We start from the raw sequence: 19,844 nt of genomic DNA on the forward strand, positions 1-19,844 counted from the left end.
CAAGATCTATAAGGATATTTATTTTCCATATTGTTAATGGACAATTCAAGCACGTTACAACCATATTTAAAGTTAAACTGCAGACCGTGCATCCTTGTATTATGCATATAGTTATCATTTGGCGAAATGCATATTTGTTTTGACAGATGTAACTGTTATAATCAGACATCTCTACTATCGCTAAACAAATATAACTTATTTTTTGGAACAACTTGCCTCCATCTACCCCTGTTAACCCTGCCATACTACAGATGCTGAAAAAGCCTCCATAGCTGTAGGCTGCTATAAGCAGCTTTCCATTCAGTACGGGATAGCCCTCCTTGAACTCAGTGGAGGACTTATTCGATTAGTGCGGCAGCTGTGGTATCTCGGACTCCTTTGAGGAAGGGCAGGATCGCTGTGCCACCCGTGCCCTTCTCCGCCAGGGCGAATCCGGCTGGCGAGGTCGCCTCCCGCCTCGCTCGTGCCGACTGCACCGTGATGTACCGCGTCACAATGGCAACGTGTTCCGAGCGCAGCCGCGTCAGGGCGGACACGCAGGCGTTGTACGCCGCACGCGGTGTGGACCGCGAAACAAAGTGGCGAATGGAGGGCCCATCGGCGAGCCAGCAAATGAAGGCGCTGTGCCGCGGTAGCATGTACTCCCGCATTCGGACCAGGAATGATCCTGTGTTCACAAAGGATACAATAACATTTTGGGTTGGATAAGTGTATGAATCTAAGCACGGCTTAAGGTATGCCTGGATTTACGAACGTTTGGTTTACGGATGTGTGTTGAACCTCTCGCACGGTACGTAGCCAAATGTGCTAATCAGAGGTGCGAAATTTCACGTGAACGCAATTGAAAAATTATGGACACTTTTCGATGAACGAAATTGAATTTCAGCATGAACGAAAATTCACATGGCACGTGCCATGAGATCACGAAACACGAAGTCCCGGCTGCATCATCCATTCACGACAGTGTTACGGTATCCCTACAGTGCAACAATAACGCTTCTCGATTTAAAGCTTTCGTGACTGCAGGGATTCATATTCTTGGTTCGTTCGGTAAAGTAGAAGGGAAATAATTCGGTAAAGTCACTACGTGAAGTCACTACGTGACTTTACCGAAAGAACCAAAAATATAATAACGCCTCTACATCACATTTCCAGTCATTCCAACATGCAGGTCTTTTGGCGAGTTCCCTGAACAGGTAAACCATTATTTTTGCTTCGAATTAATCATCCCTTTAACATGTGTCCAGATGCAATCCAGGACCAGCCCGTCGTGGTTTGCATCTGCCTCGAAGACCTTTTCTACCAACCCGCCACGGCTCATGTCCAGCATACCTTGCAAGGGGGCCTATAGCTCATTGGTGTGGCTGTGCCATGGGTGGAAATAAACCCCATTTTTCCAGCGGCAGGCATCGGGTTTTTTCTTTAATACAATTAAACCCGATTTCGGGGAATTAAAACCTGGTTTAATGAATACGAAACTCTGATAGGCTTAGGCTGCTTCCTCGCCGGTGCTGCTATCGCACTCGGGGCCGTCTGGCACAGGGTAGTCGTAGAATGCGGCGGGCAGGTTGGTCTTGATGAACACAAGCTTCTCCACAATCGTGGGCGCCAGTGAGTTCCTTAGCTTGGAATGGATGAAGCCCATCGTTGAGAAGTTGGCAAAGTGCGGTTCTGCAATTAGAACCAATTGAACCGGATTTTTCCCAATCTCAGATGATCGGGTTTAATATAAAAAGACAATTAAACCCGATTGTAAAAAACCCGACTGTGCCACCCTTGGGCCGTGCGGCACAGGCTGCATGGGAGTTTCTGGCATTGCCTTGCACTGGTTTACTTCCTACCACCGCGATCAAAAGCAGTTCGTTGGCACTGGAGGTCAACATTGGGACACGTGTTCTATTCTCTTCGGTGTGCCTCAGGGTTCGGTGCTTGGCCCACTGTTGTATTTCATTTGTGGTAACCAAGTCGCTTCTGAAAAATAAGTGAATGCCTCAGGTGGCTTTTGTCTGGTAGGATGGGGATGGTTTAGTTTTATGTGTTGGGTGCTTTTTTTTACCGTTTTTATACTTTTTACTACTATCGTGTGTTTGTACTGTTTATTGTTGTAATGTTCTTACCCGTCCCTACTGGACATACTCTGGTCCTTTTGGTAAAGTCACGTAGGTATAAAATAAAATAACATCTCTGGAAAAGAGCATTATAGCTCATCGGATTCCTCCAGTATAAATATTCGGATTTTGATATATTACCCCACTCGGCCTTGTTTTGCACAAACTCGGCCTCGGCTTCCGTTGTTATACTGATGACACTCAAATTAACATTCGTGCAAAAATCTTCACCTCAAGCATCGGATTTTACTCAAGACGAGTCTTGTATGAAATCCGATTTTTTTTCTTTCAGTTGAATTTCTATGAGACGGAGGTGTTTGTTGGGTCCCCACACCAACTTTCCAATGCTGGTTCGGTCCGTCTGACAATCTATAGCCACAATGTTGGTGCTGCTGAGGCAGTTTGCAGTCTTGGTGTTTTCCTTGATGCCTCGTCACCTTTGAAGCGCACATTAACAAGATCACTAAGGCTTCCTTTTTTCATATTTAAAAAATATAACTAGGCTGTGCCCCATTCTTTCACTATCGGATACTGATAACCTGGTTCATGCTTTGTTTTGATCTCGTATTGACTTGAAAGTCACTGTTTTATGGCACCCCCCATGAATACTGTAAACGGTCGCTTGCAACACCTGCAGAAACGGCTGCCAGAATTCTTAAGGCAACGCTGAACACATCACCCAGTGCCGGATGAAGCTAGTGCGTGGCCTGTAGCATATGTTATAAAGGGGCCCTAAATATAAAAAACACACAAATATTAAAATACTAATTTTGAACTTGCATAGTAAAGTAATTGTATTTTTTCATTTGCTATACAGCCAGATAATACAACAAATCGCTAATCTTAAACACCCAGTCGTTCGTAAAAGTTGAAGGCGGTATAGTACTATAGTTATAGAGCAAGTGCAGAATCACTGAACCGGAATTGATAGCTTGAAAGCATTTAGCGCGTGGCCCTTGAAAGTGCCGGGCCCGTAGCATATGTAGTAGCTGCTTTTGCTACGAGGTGAATCCGGCACTGACATTGCCCCTGTGCTGGTCTGGTTTTTAGTAGAGTTAAATCATCTTTGCCTCACCTACAAGGCTCTAAATAATGCTGCCCTCTCATACAGGACCTCCTTCTCGATTTAAAGCTTTCGTGACTGCAGGGATTCATCTTCTTGGTTCTTTCGGTAAAGTCACGTAGAAGGGAAGTAATACAATAATAAAAATAAAATTAAAATAAAACATAATAAAATAATATAACAATATATTATTATTATGTTTTATTTTTCTTATTTTATTACTTCCCTTCTACGTGACTTTAGCGAAAGGACCAAGAAGAAGAGGACCTCCTTCCCCAATGTGTTTCCACAACTGTACTTTGGTATTTCGAGTCTAGCCTGTTTTGTGTTCGCCAAGGGCATGTCCCTCTCTCTGTATGATGATGGGTGACTGGCCTTTTTTCGTGTCACCCCAATGCTGTGGAATTCACTCCTGGACATTCGCTCTGCTGACCGCCGCGCTTTTTAGAATAAGGTCTTAAGACGAACTTAAGGATTTATTTAACGCATTTTCTATTCATTGAATACTTTGCTCTGGGGTTGTATATTATTGGAAGAACAGGGCTGTCTTTCCAACAGCCCTGTTCTTCACCTGAGGACGGCTGCTTGCGTTGTGGCCGAAACGTCGTGAGAATTGTATTTTATAATGTTTTTAAAAATTATTTTATTATTTCCCTTCTACGTGACTTTACCGAAAGAACCAAGAATTGCATCCCTGCAGTCACGAAAGCTTTAAATCGAAATTTAGTGAGCCTGAGTGTTTATGTTTTGAACAGTGCCTTGTGACCTCCAGGTGAAAGGCGCTTTAGAAGTGTCAATTAATATTTCAGTATTATGTTGTGCCTCGGCCATAAACAAAAAAAAATCTTCACATTTATGTCTCCATACTCTTTGGTTCTTTCGGTAAAGTCACGTAGGTAGACGGCATGTACTGCAGTGTCAATTTATCACACTCGAATTTCGGCGGCCTACGACTGCCTTATAACTCCTGCCGACAAAATAAATCTGGACTCCATTTTATGTACAAAGACATTTAGGGTTTTTTTTGGGTTGGGGGGTTACACATTTCTTTAGGGGAGGTCGAAACTTTTTGGAATCCTGTTGGATCAACTTTTTACCCCCACATCTGAGGGTGCGTCCAATCTCTCTTACTTTTTGATTCAGGGCTTGTGAAAGGCTCTTATAATTTAGTTGACAAACAAATTGACAAACGCAATGCCGGGCTTTTATAATAGCTGTTGAGAGGCAAAGATGTTGAACAGAAGCTGTTGTCAGTTTACCTGGGGTGTGTGTTTTCGGTGTGGGTGCAGTTTTTGATTGGTACCATGCTTTGGATCGTGTTCAATGCCCAGGGCCGCATCAAAACAGTGCAAGAGAGAGCTCTGTGCTGCACTGCCCCCAGAATACTTGTAGGGGGTGTCTCCAACTCCTTCGTAATGCAGCCCATCGAGCACCGGGTTATCCATCCAGCTGTTTCACACACACACACACGCGTGATGTATGCTAAACATCACGAACGTCTAGATTTGAAGTTTTCGTGACTGCAAGGATCCATACTCTTTGGTTCTTTCGGTAAAGTCACGTAAATGAAAAAAATAATAAAATGAAAATAACTAAATTAAATCACGACGTTTCGGAGGCAACACAAGCTTCCGTCATCAGGTGGAACAGCCACAGCAAAATTACTGTAGTGAATTAATATTTCAGTGAATAGATATAAGATATAAGCTTTTGTACCATGCTACAACTGACTTTTATACAATTAAGCAAACTAATATCAGTGGCGAGTGAAATATGAATTGTTACAAAGGTCTCTTCTTTCACTAACCCAACATGACCAAACAACTCCATGGCTGACATGGCACGCAAAGGTCTTCGTCCAGCAATTGGTTGACAAAAAGTTGTAAATTGTTATTATGAGATAGCAATGATTGGCAAGTACATAGATTCAACGTGGTCTCGCAAACTGTGTTTTAGCAAATACCCAGATAGGAAGATCCTGATTACTCCAAAAAATACTGCAGGGTCGACGTGATCTATAAAAACACAATCACAAAACCTTTAAAAGTATGCATTCGTAAATCGTATGTAAACATCAAGTTTGCAGGGTTACTGACATCTTTATATTACGTGGTAATTTTACTCCCATTTATTTATTCTCTTCATTTTTGATGTTGGCAAACCATACTGTAATGTCATGTTTTTTCTTGTATTTTTTTACATTTGTATACAAATGCAGCACAGTACACAACTCAAAAACATCTCATCGAGGATATAATCACATAAGGCTGGCAATTCCACAATTCCTCCCATCATATTTAATGATATTATTTGCCATGGAAAAAACATTAATCTGCCTAGCGTAGCATTTTATCTAACCTGTCATGGAACGGCTTTATGACTGTGTCTAAGGATGCATAAAAAGGCTTTGTTTTCTTTTCAAAGCTTTATTGAGCTCCGAACAAATGGTTACCCCTGTACTATATAAAGCACCAATTTTGGAATACTGTTGTCATATCTGCGGTGGGGAACCCAGTTCCTTACCTCATTGTATGTATGTTGAATTGGAGGTGCGTCACCTTCGATTAGTGAGTGAGTAATAGTCACCTCCACTCACTCACTGGCGGTCAGTCACCTCCTTGGTACTCTTCTATCACCACGACAATGGTTACTGGGCCTGTGACCTACACTTGTTGATCACTTCATTCATGTTCAGGAATAAGTCTACCGGGCTGCCGGTTTTGTCTCATCCTTACTGTGCTCAAGCACCACACTGCACGTCAAGCACGTATCTTTCTAAATCTTCCCTCGCACTGTCAGACTTTGGAATCCCCTTCCATTTTTATTTCCCGAAGCTCTTATAACCTCACTCAATTCAAGAAACGTGTTCACTGGTTAGTTGACATTTCTAACCGGGGGCCTGTGCTCAGCAACCCCCATTAAATAAAGAATTTCATGAGACATTGGTACCAAAAAATGCAACTTTGAATAACTCTGTTTACATACAGTTTTGACAGCTCGAACAGATGTAATCCCTGGGATTCCACTCAGATCATATACCCTTAAGACCAGCCCTCTTGAATATCATGCTCACTGTGAGCTCATAAAGGGATGGGCTCAATGCCAATGTTTGTAATAGTTCGAGTCTGAGGTAATGCGGACACACCATGCATGGTGGACAAGGCCTTTATCATGCCGTGTATCGCTTCAGCCACCTCCAACAGCGACTCTTTCAGCGTGGCCTCATCTGCAGCTCTCACGGCCTCCACACATTTCACCAAGCCCTGTGAGAATGTGCAGGCGTTGGGAGGAATCGGAGGTGGGAAAAGAGGCAACATTGTTACCATTAAAAGTCAGCCATGATCTCTGCACATGAGCAGAGATTTGTCATCTCGGTGACATCGCTGAGATTAGCTCAGTTTCAGAATGCATTGTACTGTATTTTAAACTAGATTTGAACCAAGGAACGTGGCAATACATGTGTTACACTGTGGGCTTTGTTCCCCCGTTTCTCGTAATGGAGGGCTCAGTTGCTGCAGTGTCTTTCTCATCCATGATGTATGCATAATTATTGACGTTCTGCAGCATCACCATTAACTTACAATGAAGCCCGGAACAGCGGCGAACTCCACCATGACGGTGCAGAGGAAGAAGTATCGACTGTTGGCCCCACCTGGGAATCTCACCAACGTATCCAGGTTCCTGACCACGGCATCATACAAGGGATATGGCAACTTTACTTAACCGGGGACGGAGGTCACGGAGAGTTTAGGACAGGCAGTAAGTAAAGTCTGGAACTGTGAACATCTTGCACAACCCTTTGCAAAGCCATTGGTGGGTGAAAGCTTCCCTGAGCCGCGATGGTCATGGAGGTTGTGTGACCACGGTTCATGCTGGTCAATGCGGGTTCGTGAATGGGGGGGGGGGGGGGGGCTATGACCAGATTAGCTATCAAACGCCACTGATGTTAAGTATTGGCTGGGAATCGATCTGGACTCAGAGTTCACAATACAGTGCGTTATCCACTGTGCCACCACTCCCTCCTGTGGATATTTCAGTACAGATGCTAATCCATCTTGGATTTCATAATTAGGAACATAAAAAGAATAGTATTTTTTTTGACAATATTTCAGATTATCAAGGGAAATTACATTAAATTGTGTTGTTCGGAATGTTTGATCACACTTTCTGTACCAATATTAAATGGAAAAAGATTATTTCCAAAAGTTTTTGTTGTTTGTTATGAGGCTATTTGTCAATGGCTTGGGGAAGCCTTCATCCAGGAGTGAATTGATTCACTGTTGGCCTCCAATGCTGATGGTAATGACTATGATGATACATGCAATGTGGAAAGTGATGTGTTGGTCATCATGAAGTCCATCCAGTACTTTCATTTGGAGTTCCAAACAGTTCAGAAATCTGTTCGCTAGTACTGCGGTTGCTCTGCAAGAGGACGTCTGTGTAAATATCAACCATCTATCGACTGCTAGATGAAGGCCTACCCATGTCGCCGCTACTCTGCACAGTCCGCTGACGCAGGAGCTCATCTCATTGCTTTGTCTTCCACAGCCGTGAGATCCCTCGATGGCTGCCACTCTGTGTCACCAGTCTCGTCCGTCAACCATCATCCCTTGTAGCGTGACCACACTATGGTGTCTTGGCACATGCCTGTTTGAACTAAGAATCATAGGATACGGTCGTGTGCCATGGTTATAATGTGTCACCATCCGATTAGCACGGGTGGCTACAGTAAGGTGCGAAAGAAGTTCAATATACATAATACATCAATAACGACACTAACCCGCTTTGGTAACTGGATAATGCAGAGATGAAAGTATTTGCTTTAATGCAATTAAAGATGAGACTCTGAGCAATGGAATCTAGTGCTGCCACCTGATGGATTGGTTGTAAGTGAGGACATTGAATCTGAATGTGCGTAGTTGGTTTATTGAATGGTGTCTTTTGTGTCTAAAATAGAATTGTCGCCCACTTACTCGATCGTCATGGGTCTTCATTCGGGACCAAAAGGATATGTAAAAAAAAGAAAAACAATTAATGTTCACTTTAAAAAGACAGCGGTAAAAAATATGCTCGAAAAATATCAAACAAGTGTAAGCAAATGTAAGGAGTATCTTTCACCTCAAGCGTACAGTACACTGAAATGTTTTCCACAAACTTATTATTTGAAATATGACTTTCCTTACTTGTTTACAAAAATACATATCTCTAATGTGCAAAAGAAAGTATATTCAATATGCGGAATAACCTATATTAAGTGATTATGTGTACTTCTATATTGCTCTATATTGCAACTAATACGGTATGACAAACGTTATTAAACATATAGTGTCATACACTACAGTTGTTACAGAATGCATTGTGTTTTTAAATGCTGCAATAACACGTTCGGTAGTGTTATATGCATTTCTACTGAAGCTTACATATGCATTTCTGTGTAAATATAATTTGGGCTGGAGGACCTCAATTAAAATTTTGAAGATATGGTCGAGGCACATCACTTTTAGCAAATTGTCCCTTTTTGGTAATGCAGACATGAGTGTGTTTTATTTTAAAAAGAAGACAAAAGTGAACATGTTATTAACAAATAAACTGCCATGGAGGTGTATCATTGTGTTCAAAAAATAAAAAAGACGAGTCCAAAGGTTGATCCAAAATAAACATTTGTCAAGGGTGTACCCGTCTGCATCTCGTCTCCTCCAGTTGGCAAGGACACCATCGGCGTGCACGACGATGGGAGGGAGGCCCAGGCACTTGGACACCGCGAAAAACGGCACCGCCACACTTCGGGGTAGCACCTGTACCCAGAGCAGTGTTCATTTGATAAGGAGAGACACATGGGCTTACAAAACATCATCGTCACGACAATCAGTTGGTTAACTTAGCATTAGACGTAACAAGCTGTCTTTTTAGGTACGTTTGAAAGTGCATTGCTTGCAAAGTTAAAAGATAACTTATGCATGGTGATGTAGGGGACCAATTTCGCGGATCCTATTATCGGCGAGGGTTATTAGTGGGTTTACTCCATTATTCCATGGGATAAAACTTCACGGATGATATGGTTAATTTGCAACATAACTTATCTTTTGTGCAATTTTTTTATCGATAATAGGAAGCGGTTCTGCGTATAACTGAGGGAAAACAGAGATAATCGTAGATAATTGGAAAAATAGTATCTCCCTAATAATAGGAGTCAGGAGTAATGGGGTAATGGATAAAAGGAGTTATGTAGTTGTTACATTTAAATTGGCCAATAGCTATCTGTGGATGTGGTATGTTGTTGTTTTTGAACAGTTATTTTACAGTATTAAACAAATAACGGCTCATCGAATGACCGAACGTTTAGGCGATATCCAGATCTCAGAGAGGATTTATTTTGCTGGGCAGAAGCCAATGTGACAAGGAAATTATGCATGAGGAGCAGTGGGAGGCTGAGGAAGAAGGGTGCAGGAATAAAGTGACCTTGGTGGGGGCTTTGTCTCCTTCTTGCCACACAACACCTGACGTGATGAAGCTGAGAACCAGGTGAGCGAGTCGAAGTTGGTAATGGCTTTGGAGAAGCCCACTGCTCAGCTCAGGCATCTGGAGGACACCGGTAGAATATTGTAGACAACACTGGTGAACAACTGCACACGTACACGTGTTCATATAAGACCTCCTTTACCAGTGGCAAAATATAGTAATAGGTTTTTACCCTTTCAACTGGTACAAAAAACTGTTTGTATAAAGGTGTCAGTTTTTGGTACCAGTTGAAATGGTAAAAACCTATTACTATATTTTGCTACTGGTAAAGGAGGTCTCATAGTGTAAATGCTTACCCAGAGCTCTCAATACTCTGATAGTGCACTGTTTTTGAGTTGTACGCCTTTTGGCGTCATCTGGTCCAACACCAATGGAGACGAGGCTCTAAGAAAAGCTGTCTCGGGTGTGGACCAATCAACTTCAAGGACAGTGCATATCATTATCATCATCAGAGTTGTTTATTTTTGTTTGCATTTTGACTGCTTGTGTTGTGGTTATTTTAAACATGATGCCTTGTATAAAGGTGTCAGTTTTTTGTACCAGTTGAAAGGGTAAAAACCTATTACTATGTGTTCATATAAGTTACGTAATGGAGTAATAGCTGTAATGTACACATGGAAAAAAGGTTTATCCAGATGACCTTTTGCTGCAGACTATACAGTCTAACCGTTAGAATGTAACGCGGCAGTGCAATGATGCCCCCATGTGGCAACGTATGAGTTAAGCACTGAGCTTAGAAAACCACAAAGAAGCGTAAGATCACCAGAGGGTTCACATTGTTCCATTTCAGGTGTGGCCAAATAAGTATAACTGCTTCTTCTTCACAACGATTTTGTCACTCACGTCGGGTCTGTCTTCTTAATTCTATTTTTTTCCACTCATTCCAAATCAGTACAACGCCGAGAACACCCAATGTAGTCACTTTTTAACGGCAACTTGTGAATGCGAAGTGTTTGGCTTTTTATTTCAGACCTTTGCTGCTTGTTCTAAATGGGAACTGCTGTATGTTTCGGTTATGTGGTTCATTATATTTTAAGCCTTTTTTTTAGAACAGTCACATTCGTAATGGGCAAACATTTCTCACACCCCGACTGAGACACCAGATTATGCTTGGCATTGGATCGACCTGAAACCCATAGCAAAGTGGTGCTGTCGAAATATGAATGCAAAATGTAATATTTTATATTTTTGTACAGTTTCACCTTCTTTCGCACCATACGTAGCCAACCATGCCAATTGGAGGTGCGGGATATATTACGCAGCTCTGAATTTCATCCATGACCATACTTTTAAGCATACCTTTTAGGGATATTTATATTCGCTCTGTATAATTACTCATTGGCATAGCGTTGTTGGCATGGGCCCTGATACAAGAAATAAAGCCCCTTGTTTGCATTCTCCCCTTCTTCGTAGCTTGATGTTTGTGCCCCACCAGCTCATAGTCCCCGATGAAGTTGCACCGTCTGCACGCTCGATAGCTACACCACTGCAACTGCTCAAGAAGACGCTGCTGCTATTTAATGATGCTGTATAAAAGATTGAGAACAAAAAAGAAATAACATCACTGTAAATGTGCTGATACATTAGCCATTTTATGGCATGCCAGTTACGGTAGGAATATGCAAAAGCACAATTTGCAACGTGTTATAAATTTACAACATACAAGCTCAAACGTTACGTCAATGTTGTAACAACCAGTCAGTACCAGTGGAAAGCCGTGAAGGACAGACACGCGCACCATGTGAACTGTGAGACCTAGTCCAGGTTTCAAGTTGGAGTTCGGGAAGAAGTCTGCACGTCCATCGGTGTTTGCATGCCGACACCAAAGGCCCATGGCATATCACAGAGTTCTAGATTTGAAGCTTTCGTGACTGCAAGGATTCATACTCTTTTTAAATTCTTTATATTAAGTTCGCTTGCTTGCTTGCGTGCTTGCTTGCTTGCTTACGACCGTGTAAATCTTTCGGTCGTTTTTTAACCCACTTCCCATGATCCAATCGAGTTGACATTTTCCACACAGACTCGTTGTGCGTGACAATTAATGTTCGTGAAAAATTTTTTCCGAAATTTTACACTTTATAGGACAGAAATATTATATTTAATTACCAATTGTTTAATACTGCAGACAATCATCTGACCCATAGGTGGCAGCCATCTCAAGCCAGAGGACGAGAGGACTCAAGCCGCCACGCATATAAAGGATTTAAAAACTTTGTTTTTAAATCCTTTATTTTTTCTTCGGTAAAGTCACGTAGGTAAAAAATAAAATAAATGAAAACAACTAAATGAAATCACGACGTTTCGGGCGCAACACAAGCGTCCTTCTTCAGGTGGGGACAACGTAGCGAAAGCACAACCGCTTAAGTGTGTCTAAGAGATGGCTGTGACAAGGAATTATATAGTCGCGGGGGATGAAGGGAAGGGGGGCCATGGTGAGTGTGTGGGCGGGCTGTGGACTGGGAGGCAACGATGGAGCTCAAACTGAAGCCTTGTGATGCAGGGGGCGGAAGTAGATGAGAAAGCTGAGATTAAGCAGCCTTTTTATTATGCTACAGGGTGCTTCAAAAATGGAAAAAGAACAGATAATGCACTGTAACATTATAACAAATGTATGTTCATAGCTTCAACAAGTCTCCACTTGTTCGCCATCATTGTCAACGCGTGCCTGGAATCTTCTCCAGGTGGTCTCCAGAACCCGGAGGCGCATTTATTGTGGTAATGTTGCAAATTCTCGGAAGTGTTCACATTTTTTTGAAGCACCTTGTATATTTAAAACAATGAAATGTGCAACTACCGAACTGGACATGATCTCTAATGTTCGTAAGTGCTACACAAGTATCAAATGTACTTCGTGGGGTGTTTTTAAAACATACCGTACCTGCATGACCCGCTCCCGCAGAGTATGTGTCTCTATGAGCTCTGTAAGGTTGGCGGCAAGCTCCATCCATGGGGCATAGTATTCAGGGAGGCTGGTCTGCAGGTAACATCACCGACACAGAATGGTCATAACACATTCCTGCGGAGGGAGCTGGTAGGAACGTTGGGTTGCTCGGTCAATGGCCAGGGTTAACGGCGGCGTGGTGTATTCCGCAAATATGGCCGACTGTGAGGGCGGGCACAAGCCGGCGTGAGTAGGTTAAACATTGAGTTTTATAAGGGCACCACGGGGTGACCAGCCCCACCCCTCCCAGCCCCACCCCTCCCACCCCCCACCCAGCACCACCCCTCCCCTGTCCACCCAGCCCCACCCTCCCCACCCCACCCAGCCCCTCCCCACCCTCCCGAGCCTTCATCTCACTTCCATACACGAGCTCATCTAACTGCTCGATGATTGACGTAACCTCTTTGGGTGCACCTTCATCATTAGTCCCGATCAAAAGTCATCACCCCTCTTAGCATCGGTTTGCTCAAGCCCACTTACAGTCAATGTGATGCCAAAATTATAACTTGCGTATGTTTTAGAATCCACGTATTTCTCTTTGCGTCGTGGAAGGTAATTAATTCCAAGCGTGAGCAGGACAAAAGAGCTGTAATGGATGATGGTCAGTGGTCAAGGTTAATGACAGAGTGGCAGCCAACGGATGAAACGCCCAAGAAGATATCCACCACAGAGATGGCAGTGGATACACCATGATGATGATGGTATTATAGTGGTACAATATAGGATCCAACCATGAGCTATTTTAAATTATAATCAATTGCAGCACAGTACTGTACAGGTATTGTAATTATGGGGATATCATCGGTGGCAAGTGCTGTCTGACCGTTCCTGGGCCCTCGTTTACCAACCCTCATGACCCATATGGCATGGGCAGCACTTCATCCATCAGTAGACTGACGAAGGGCTGTAAATTATTGTTGTAATTACAGTATACTGTACTGTCATGTATTCAATATGCGAAAATTAATGCGATAAATAATTTTTACAGCATTAATAGGAAAGAAAAAATAGTTTTGCATGCCGAATAAGCAGAGTAAATGACAATCTTTTTTTTTTACAAAACGAGAGAAAAATGATGTTGATCGCCTTTGGTGAAGCCAGCCACACCCCCCCCCCCCCCCATCATTACCAAAAAAACATTCCACAAATTAACTTGCATGACGGACCAGTACCACAGCACACACGCTCATCAAAAACATTTCACGTTTTGTTTTACACCACAAGTTGTAAATGTGCAATTATATACAAAGTATGTAAAGTACAGAGAGTTATTGTCACACGTTGTGCATTGCTGGTGGTATCTGTGAATTCAAATAAAAGTAATAGCCTACCAAGGGATCCGGCAGAGCAAATCCACATGTTTTCGAAATGTGAAATTTCTTGAGAATCTTGTCCACCTCGGCTTCATATTTCTCGTGCATGACAATTCGTGTATGTTGTAATTCTTACAGTCTTTACAATAGGTTAGCGTTTTCTAGAATACACTCTCATCGGGCCACCAACTCCAAATGTGGAATGGCAGCTTCGTGACTCGAGCAGAGGGGATGGCTTAACCACATCTGTAAATGTTTAACCGAGTCCAGAATAGATGCCAGTTGCCAAATGTGCTGATTGGCATACTTTTCCTATCCCGAGATTTCGATCAGTTGTTACTCATTTCAGTTGACAAATAATTTTGTTGACAGGAATGTAGCTATATTATACTTTAAAGCCTACGACTAGTAAGTATTGATATTACTACTTCGTTGAATGAGCGCAACGATAGTGAATTACTAAGTGACCCATAGTTAGCCTTGCACGATCATAATTACCCGACTGTGACTTCTCCTTAAACACATCTCAATGCGTCTCTACGCGTCTCAATGAGTTTCTCTATGGGCACCTCCGATTAGCACGGTTGGCTACGTACGGTGCGAAAGAAGTTCAACATACATGCACATCCAGTTAAAGGTCCCACTCCCCGTTCCTTTTGGTGGGAATCCTTCCCCTGACATCCCTAACATCCCGATGGGTCTCTGTGAGACTGGGGTTAAATGGTCCATAGTTTGGGTTGCACGGCCACTATCACACAACTGTGGCTTGCCTTTAACATATCTGTCTCGACGTGTCTCTACGTGTATCTGCATCTCTATGGGTCTTTGTGTATCTCTATGGGTCTCTGTGTATCTCTGACTCTCTGTGTATCTCTATGGGTCTCTGTGTATCTCTGAGTCTCTGCGTATCTCTATGGGTCTCTGTGTATCTCTGAGTCTCTGTGTATCTCTATGGGTCTCTGTGTATCTCTTGAGTCTCAGTGTATCTCTATGGGTCTCTGTGTATATCTGAGTCTCTGTGTATCTCTATGGGTCTCTGTGTATCCCTGAGTCTCTGTGTATCTCTATGGGTCTCTGTGTATCTCTGAGTCTCTGTGTATCTCTATGGGTCTCTGTGTATCTTTGAGTCTCTGTGTATCTCTATGGGTATCTGTGTATCTCTGAGTCTCTGTGTATCTCTATGGGTCTCTGTGTATCTCTTGAGTCTCTGTGTATCTCTGAGTCTCTGTGCATCTCTATGGGTCTCTGTGTATCTCTGAGTCTCTGTGTATCTCTATGGGTCTCTGTGTATCTCTGAGTCTCTGTGTATCTCTATGGGTATCTGTGTATCTCTGAGTCTCAGTGTATCTCTATGGGTCTCTGTGTATCTCTGAGTCTCTGTGCATCTCTATGAGTATCTGTGTATCTCTGAGTCTCTGCGTATCTCTATGGGTCTCTGTGTATCTCTGAGTTTCTGCGTATCTCTATGGGTCTCTGTGTATCTCTATGGGTCTCTGTGTATCTCTGAGTCTCTGCGTATCTCTATGGGTCTCTGTGTATCTCTTGAGTCTCAGTGTATCTCTATGGGTCTCTGTGTATCTCTGAGTCTCTGTGTATCTCTATGGGTCTCTGTGTATCTCTGAGTCTCTGTGTATCTCTATGGGTCTCTGTGTATCTCTGAGTCTCTGTGTATCTCTATGGGTCTCTGTGTATTTCTGAGTCTCTGTGTATCTCTATGGGTCTCTGTGTATCTCTGAGTCTCTGTGTATCTCTATGGGTCTCTGTGTATCTCTGAGTCTCTGTGTATCTCTATGGGTCTCTGTGTATCTCTGAGTCTCTGTGTATCTCTGAGTCTCTGTGTATCTCTATGGGTCTCTGTGTATCTCTATGGGTCTCTGTGTATCTCTGAGTCTCTGTGTATCTCTATGGGTCTCTGTGTATCTCTGAGTCTCTGTGTATCTCTATGGGTATCTGTGTATCTCTGAGTCTCAGTGTATCTCTATGGGTCTCTGTGTATCTCTGAGTCTCTGTGCATCTCTATGAGTATCTGTGTATCTCTGAGTCTCTGCGTATCTCTATGGGTCTCTGTGTATCTCTGAGTTTCTGCGTATCTCTATGGGTCTCTGTGTATCTCTATGGGTCTCTGTGTATCTCTGAGTCTCTGCGTATCTCTATGGGTCTCTGTGTATCTCTTGAGTCTCAGTGTATCTCTATGGGTCTCTGTGTATCTCTGAGTCTCTGTGTATCTCTATGGGTCTCTGTGTATCTCTGAGTCTCTGTGTATCTCTATGGGTCTCTGTGTATCTCTGAGTCTCTGTGTATCTCTATGGGTCTCTGTGTATTTCTGAGTCTCTGTGTATCTCTATGGGTCTCTGTGTATCTCTGAGTCTCTGTGTATCTCTATGGGTCTCTGTGTATCTCTGAGTCTCTGTGTATCTCTATGGGTCTCTGTGTATCTCTGAGTCTCTGTGTATCTCTGAGTCTCTGTGTATCTCTATGGGTCTCTGTGTATCTCTATGGGTCTCTGTGTATCTCTGAGTCTCTGCGTATCTCTATGGGTATCTGTGTATCTCTTGAGTCTCTGTGTATCTCTGAGTCTCTGTGCATCTCTATGGGTCTCTGTGTATCTCTGAGTCTCTGTGTATCTCTATGGGTCTCTGTGTATCTCTGAGTCTCAGTGTATCTCTATGGGTCTCTGTGTATCTCTGAGTCTCTGTGTATCTCTATGGGTCTCTGTGTATCTCTGAGTCTCTGTGTATCTCTATGGGTCTCTGTATATCTCTGAGTCTCAGTGTATCTCTATGGGTCTCTGTGTATCTCTGAGTCTCTGTGTATTTCTATGGGTCTCTGTGTATCTCTGAGTCTCTGTGTATCTCTGAGTCTCTGTGTATCTCTATGGGTCTCTGTGTATCTCTGAGTCTCTGTGTATCTCTATGGGTCTCTGTGTATCTCTGAGTCTCTGTGTATCTCTATGGGTCTCTGTGTATCTCTGAGTCTCAGTGTATCTCTATGAGTCTCTGTGTATCTCTGAGTCTCTGTGCATCTCTATGGGTATCTGTGTATCTCTGAGTCTCTGCGTATCTCTATGGGTCTCTGTGTATCTCTGAGTTTCTGTGTATCTCTATGGGTCGCTGTGTATCTCTGAGTCGCTGTGTATCTCTATGGGTCTCTGTGTATCTCTGAGTCTCAATGTATTCCTCCATGTCACGATGGTTATCTGTGTCTCTGAGTTTACTATTATAGTACCCAGGAATCTGTCCTTAACGCTCGTGACGTCACTCCACATGAACCCTCCCCCTTATTAATAATCATGAGCAGGTGACGTCACTCCACATCCATAATAATTATCGGGTGACGTCACTCCACACTACAAAGGCAGAACCCTGACGTCACGCGATCTCCGTGACGTTTTTGAGATATCAAAGTAAAATGACGTCATAATGAACAAGGGATTATAACCTTTAAATGGGAAAATGTCAAAACTGGGTGGTTTTTAACTTTTGCCGACAAAACTGGATCCCAAATGTCAAAACTGGGTGGTCTTGGAAAACGACAGGCAAAACAGGGTGGTGCTTTTTGATATGACAAAACTGGGTGATGTTCAATGTGGACAAATGTCAAAACTGGGTGAAGGTGTACGATTTAATGTATCATTTTGTACACGTTTAGGTCCTTGCGTTATTCATCCATATGTCGCCACAGATTTAGAGCGTTCCAAATGATGTTTCTCGTGGCTCATGTTCCATACCTTGCACCACAAACTTCCCGTTTGCATACTGGCACAGTGTGCCAGCTCGCTTACTTGCCGTTTGTATACTGGCACAGTGTGCCAGCTCGCTACTACAGTAACACTTACTTGCCATATGTATACTGGCACAGTGTGCCAGCTTGCAACTACAGTAACACTTTCAGCTCGCGAACATACACGAACTTGCCATTTGTATACTGGTACAGTGTGCCAGCTTGCATGCTACACCTACTACAGTAGAACAACGGTAGATAGTGTTTGCGTCGAGAAGTATGGTGCTGCACACTTAGAACAAAACATGTTTGTTACATATGAAGTACCGGTGAAGACACTTGACGCCGAGGTGGAGGCACACGTATATTTATTTAACACAACTCGGTTTGTGACATACAGCACTGGAGGGGGTAGCGGCCCCCTCACCCGACTAGCTAAGGATACACTTCCTAGCTAGTCCTAGCCTGCCTCACAGTCCTCCACTATTGGGCTAGGGGAGGCTACTTGGCCCGACACTGGTAAGTCGGGCCCGGTACCCGGAGTCTCAGACCAGCTCTTAGAAGAGCACCGGCTCTGGCTCTCGGGACCACGCCGCTGGCTCAGTCCTGTTCGGCCCTGACAAGGACATCGAACGAGGGGAGTCCAGGGCTCTATCTAAGACGTCTTCAGTCTTCTTGGTTAGCTTTTAACATAACTGACTCGAGCCCCTATAACGTCCCCTTTTATACCCAACCCCTCCTTGAGGGGTGGGGCCCCGGGGGATCATAACGCCGAACCAGCCCCCCCCAGGGTGTCTGGCTCGGACGTCGCAGAGGGCATCTCCCCGTGCACACACGTAGCCCCGCCCACTGTGTTTGTTTCCCATAGACTGCCATGCATAACGGGCCCTCTCTTTAACACTTCTACACATATATATAACTACTTCGACGGGCAAGAGCGCTTGTTGTGGCCCTTGGCGCGATAGAAGGAGCACCGCGTGAGGCCCAATGGGCCACCTTCGCCACGGTTGCGAATCCGACGCTTCTTCGGGCGGCCAGCCTTCTTCTGGCGAGGAGGTGGCATCATGGTGTTGTCGCGTTGCAGCTCCTCGGCAATGGGCAGCTCGATACCGGTAACCGAGGTCCATGTCGTGTTGATGGCAGAGACTTGGTAACACACCGCACATGCGTCGTAGAGCTCGGGCATCCGCCCAAACGCCATGAGGGCACGAATGTAGTGCCGACACGGGAAAATGTCAAAACTGGGTGGTTTTTAACTTTTGCCGACAAAACTGGATCCCAAGTGTATTTGACAAATGTCTAAACTGGGTGCACCCTGAGTGTCCAAAACTCAAGTTTTTGGCCACCCAGGGTGCACCCAGTTTTGACATTTGGGATCCAGTTTTGTCGGCAAAAGTTAAAAACCACCCAGTTTTGACATTTTCCCACCTTTAAATTAAATAGGTCTGTGTCACCGCGCTCTTACAAATTGCACACAAATTGATGCAATGAATACCACGTCGTGGTCTGCTTTTCGCTTGCAAGTTTCAGATCTACAGCAATTCACCAAGGGCTGGCCATAAATGACGTCACGCAATTTTGGACGATTTTTGAAACCCCCCCCCCCCCCCTTGTCACACGGCGTCACAAAAAATCGACTCCCCTCAAATATGACGTCACAAAGCTCTGCCCCCCCCAAAAAATAAAACATGCTTCAAATCGCTTTAAACTATTGTCATTGTCGTGCGTATTTAATGTGGCGCTGCACTCTGATGTTGTAGGAGAAAACATTTATTAAAAAGTCTATTTAATTAAGTAGAACGTGTTGTCTATATTTATTTAAAGTTGCGCATTTTGATGTGACGTCATATTTCTCACCCCCCCCCCCCCTCGTCACACATCGTCACAAATGTCTGACCCCCCCTCCCCTAGGTGCGTGACGTCATTTATGGACGGCCCCTAACCCCCCTCCATGCGTATGTACTAAATGGATGGCCCCGATATGCTTGTCATTGCAATGACGTCACCCGTTTATGACGTCATCCGTTTATGACGTCACCGTTGACGAAGCCACACCCCGGTCATCGAACCCCCCCCCCACCCCCATGACGTAACGAGCCCTTGTGTCAACAACGTCATTTTGCCGGGGAGCGGCGTTGACGTCACAAGTGTTATTTCTTAACGTCATATACTACAAGTGA

At 43.8% G+C, this 19,844-nt stretch overlaps 1 protein-coding gene across 1 annotated transcript; it reads right to left on the reverse strand.

Annotated features, from left to right (window-relative positions):
- On the reverse strand, nt 1-14,138 carry LOC133343387 (indoleamine 2,3-dioxygenase 2-like). Its single transcript, XM_061552968.1, has 10 exons — nt 13,963-14,138; nt 12,569-12,664; nt 9,631-9,750; nt 8,848-8,966; nt 8,145-8,159; nt 6,753-6,852; nt 6,317-6,434; nt 5,135-5,186; nt 4,475-4,620; nt 1-667 (listed from the first exon to the last, which is right to left on the reverse strand). Exons 1-10 carry the CDS (start codon nt 14,050-14,052, stop codon nt 339-341), a joined length of 1,185 nt encoding a protein of 394 aa, XP_061408952.1. The 5' UTR covers nt 14,053-14,138; the 3' UTR covers nt 1-338.
- Between the last annotated feature and the right edge of the window lie 5,706 nt (nt 14,139-19,844).

Source organism: Lethenteron reissneri, chromosome 17, assembly GCF_015708825.2.
Source record: "Lethenteron reissneri isolate LAM-NWPU_2019-01 chromosome 17, ASM1570882v1, whole genome shotgun sequence".
In the NCBI taxonomy this organism is placed as follows: domain Eukaryota; kingdom Metazoa; phylum Chordata; class Hyperoartia; order Petromyzontiformes; family Petromyzontidae; genus Lethenteron; species Lethenteron reissneri.

Excerpts from the sequence above, each read along its gene's own strand:
- LOC133343387 (XM_061552968.1), bottom strand. The coding sequence starts at position 14,052 with ATGCACGAGAAATATGAAGCCGAGGTGGACAAGATTCTCAAGAAATTT. Across the intron at positions 9,751-12,568 it reads TGCGGGAGCGGGTCATGCAG|ATGCCTGAGCTGAGCAGTGG; the intron begins GTACGGTATGTT and ends GGTGTCCTCCAG. Across the intron at positions 6,435-6,752 it reads CCGCTGTTCCGGGCTTCATT|GGCTTGGTGAAATGTGTGGA; the intron begins GTAAGTTAATGG and ends ACATTCTCACAG.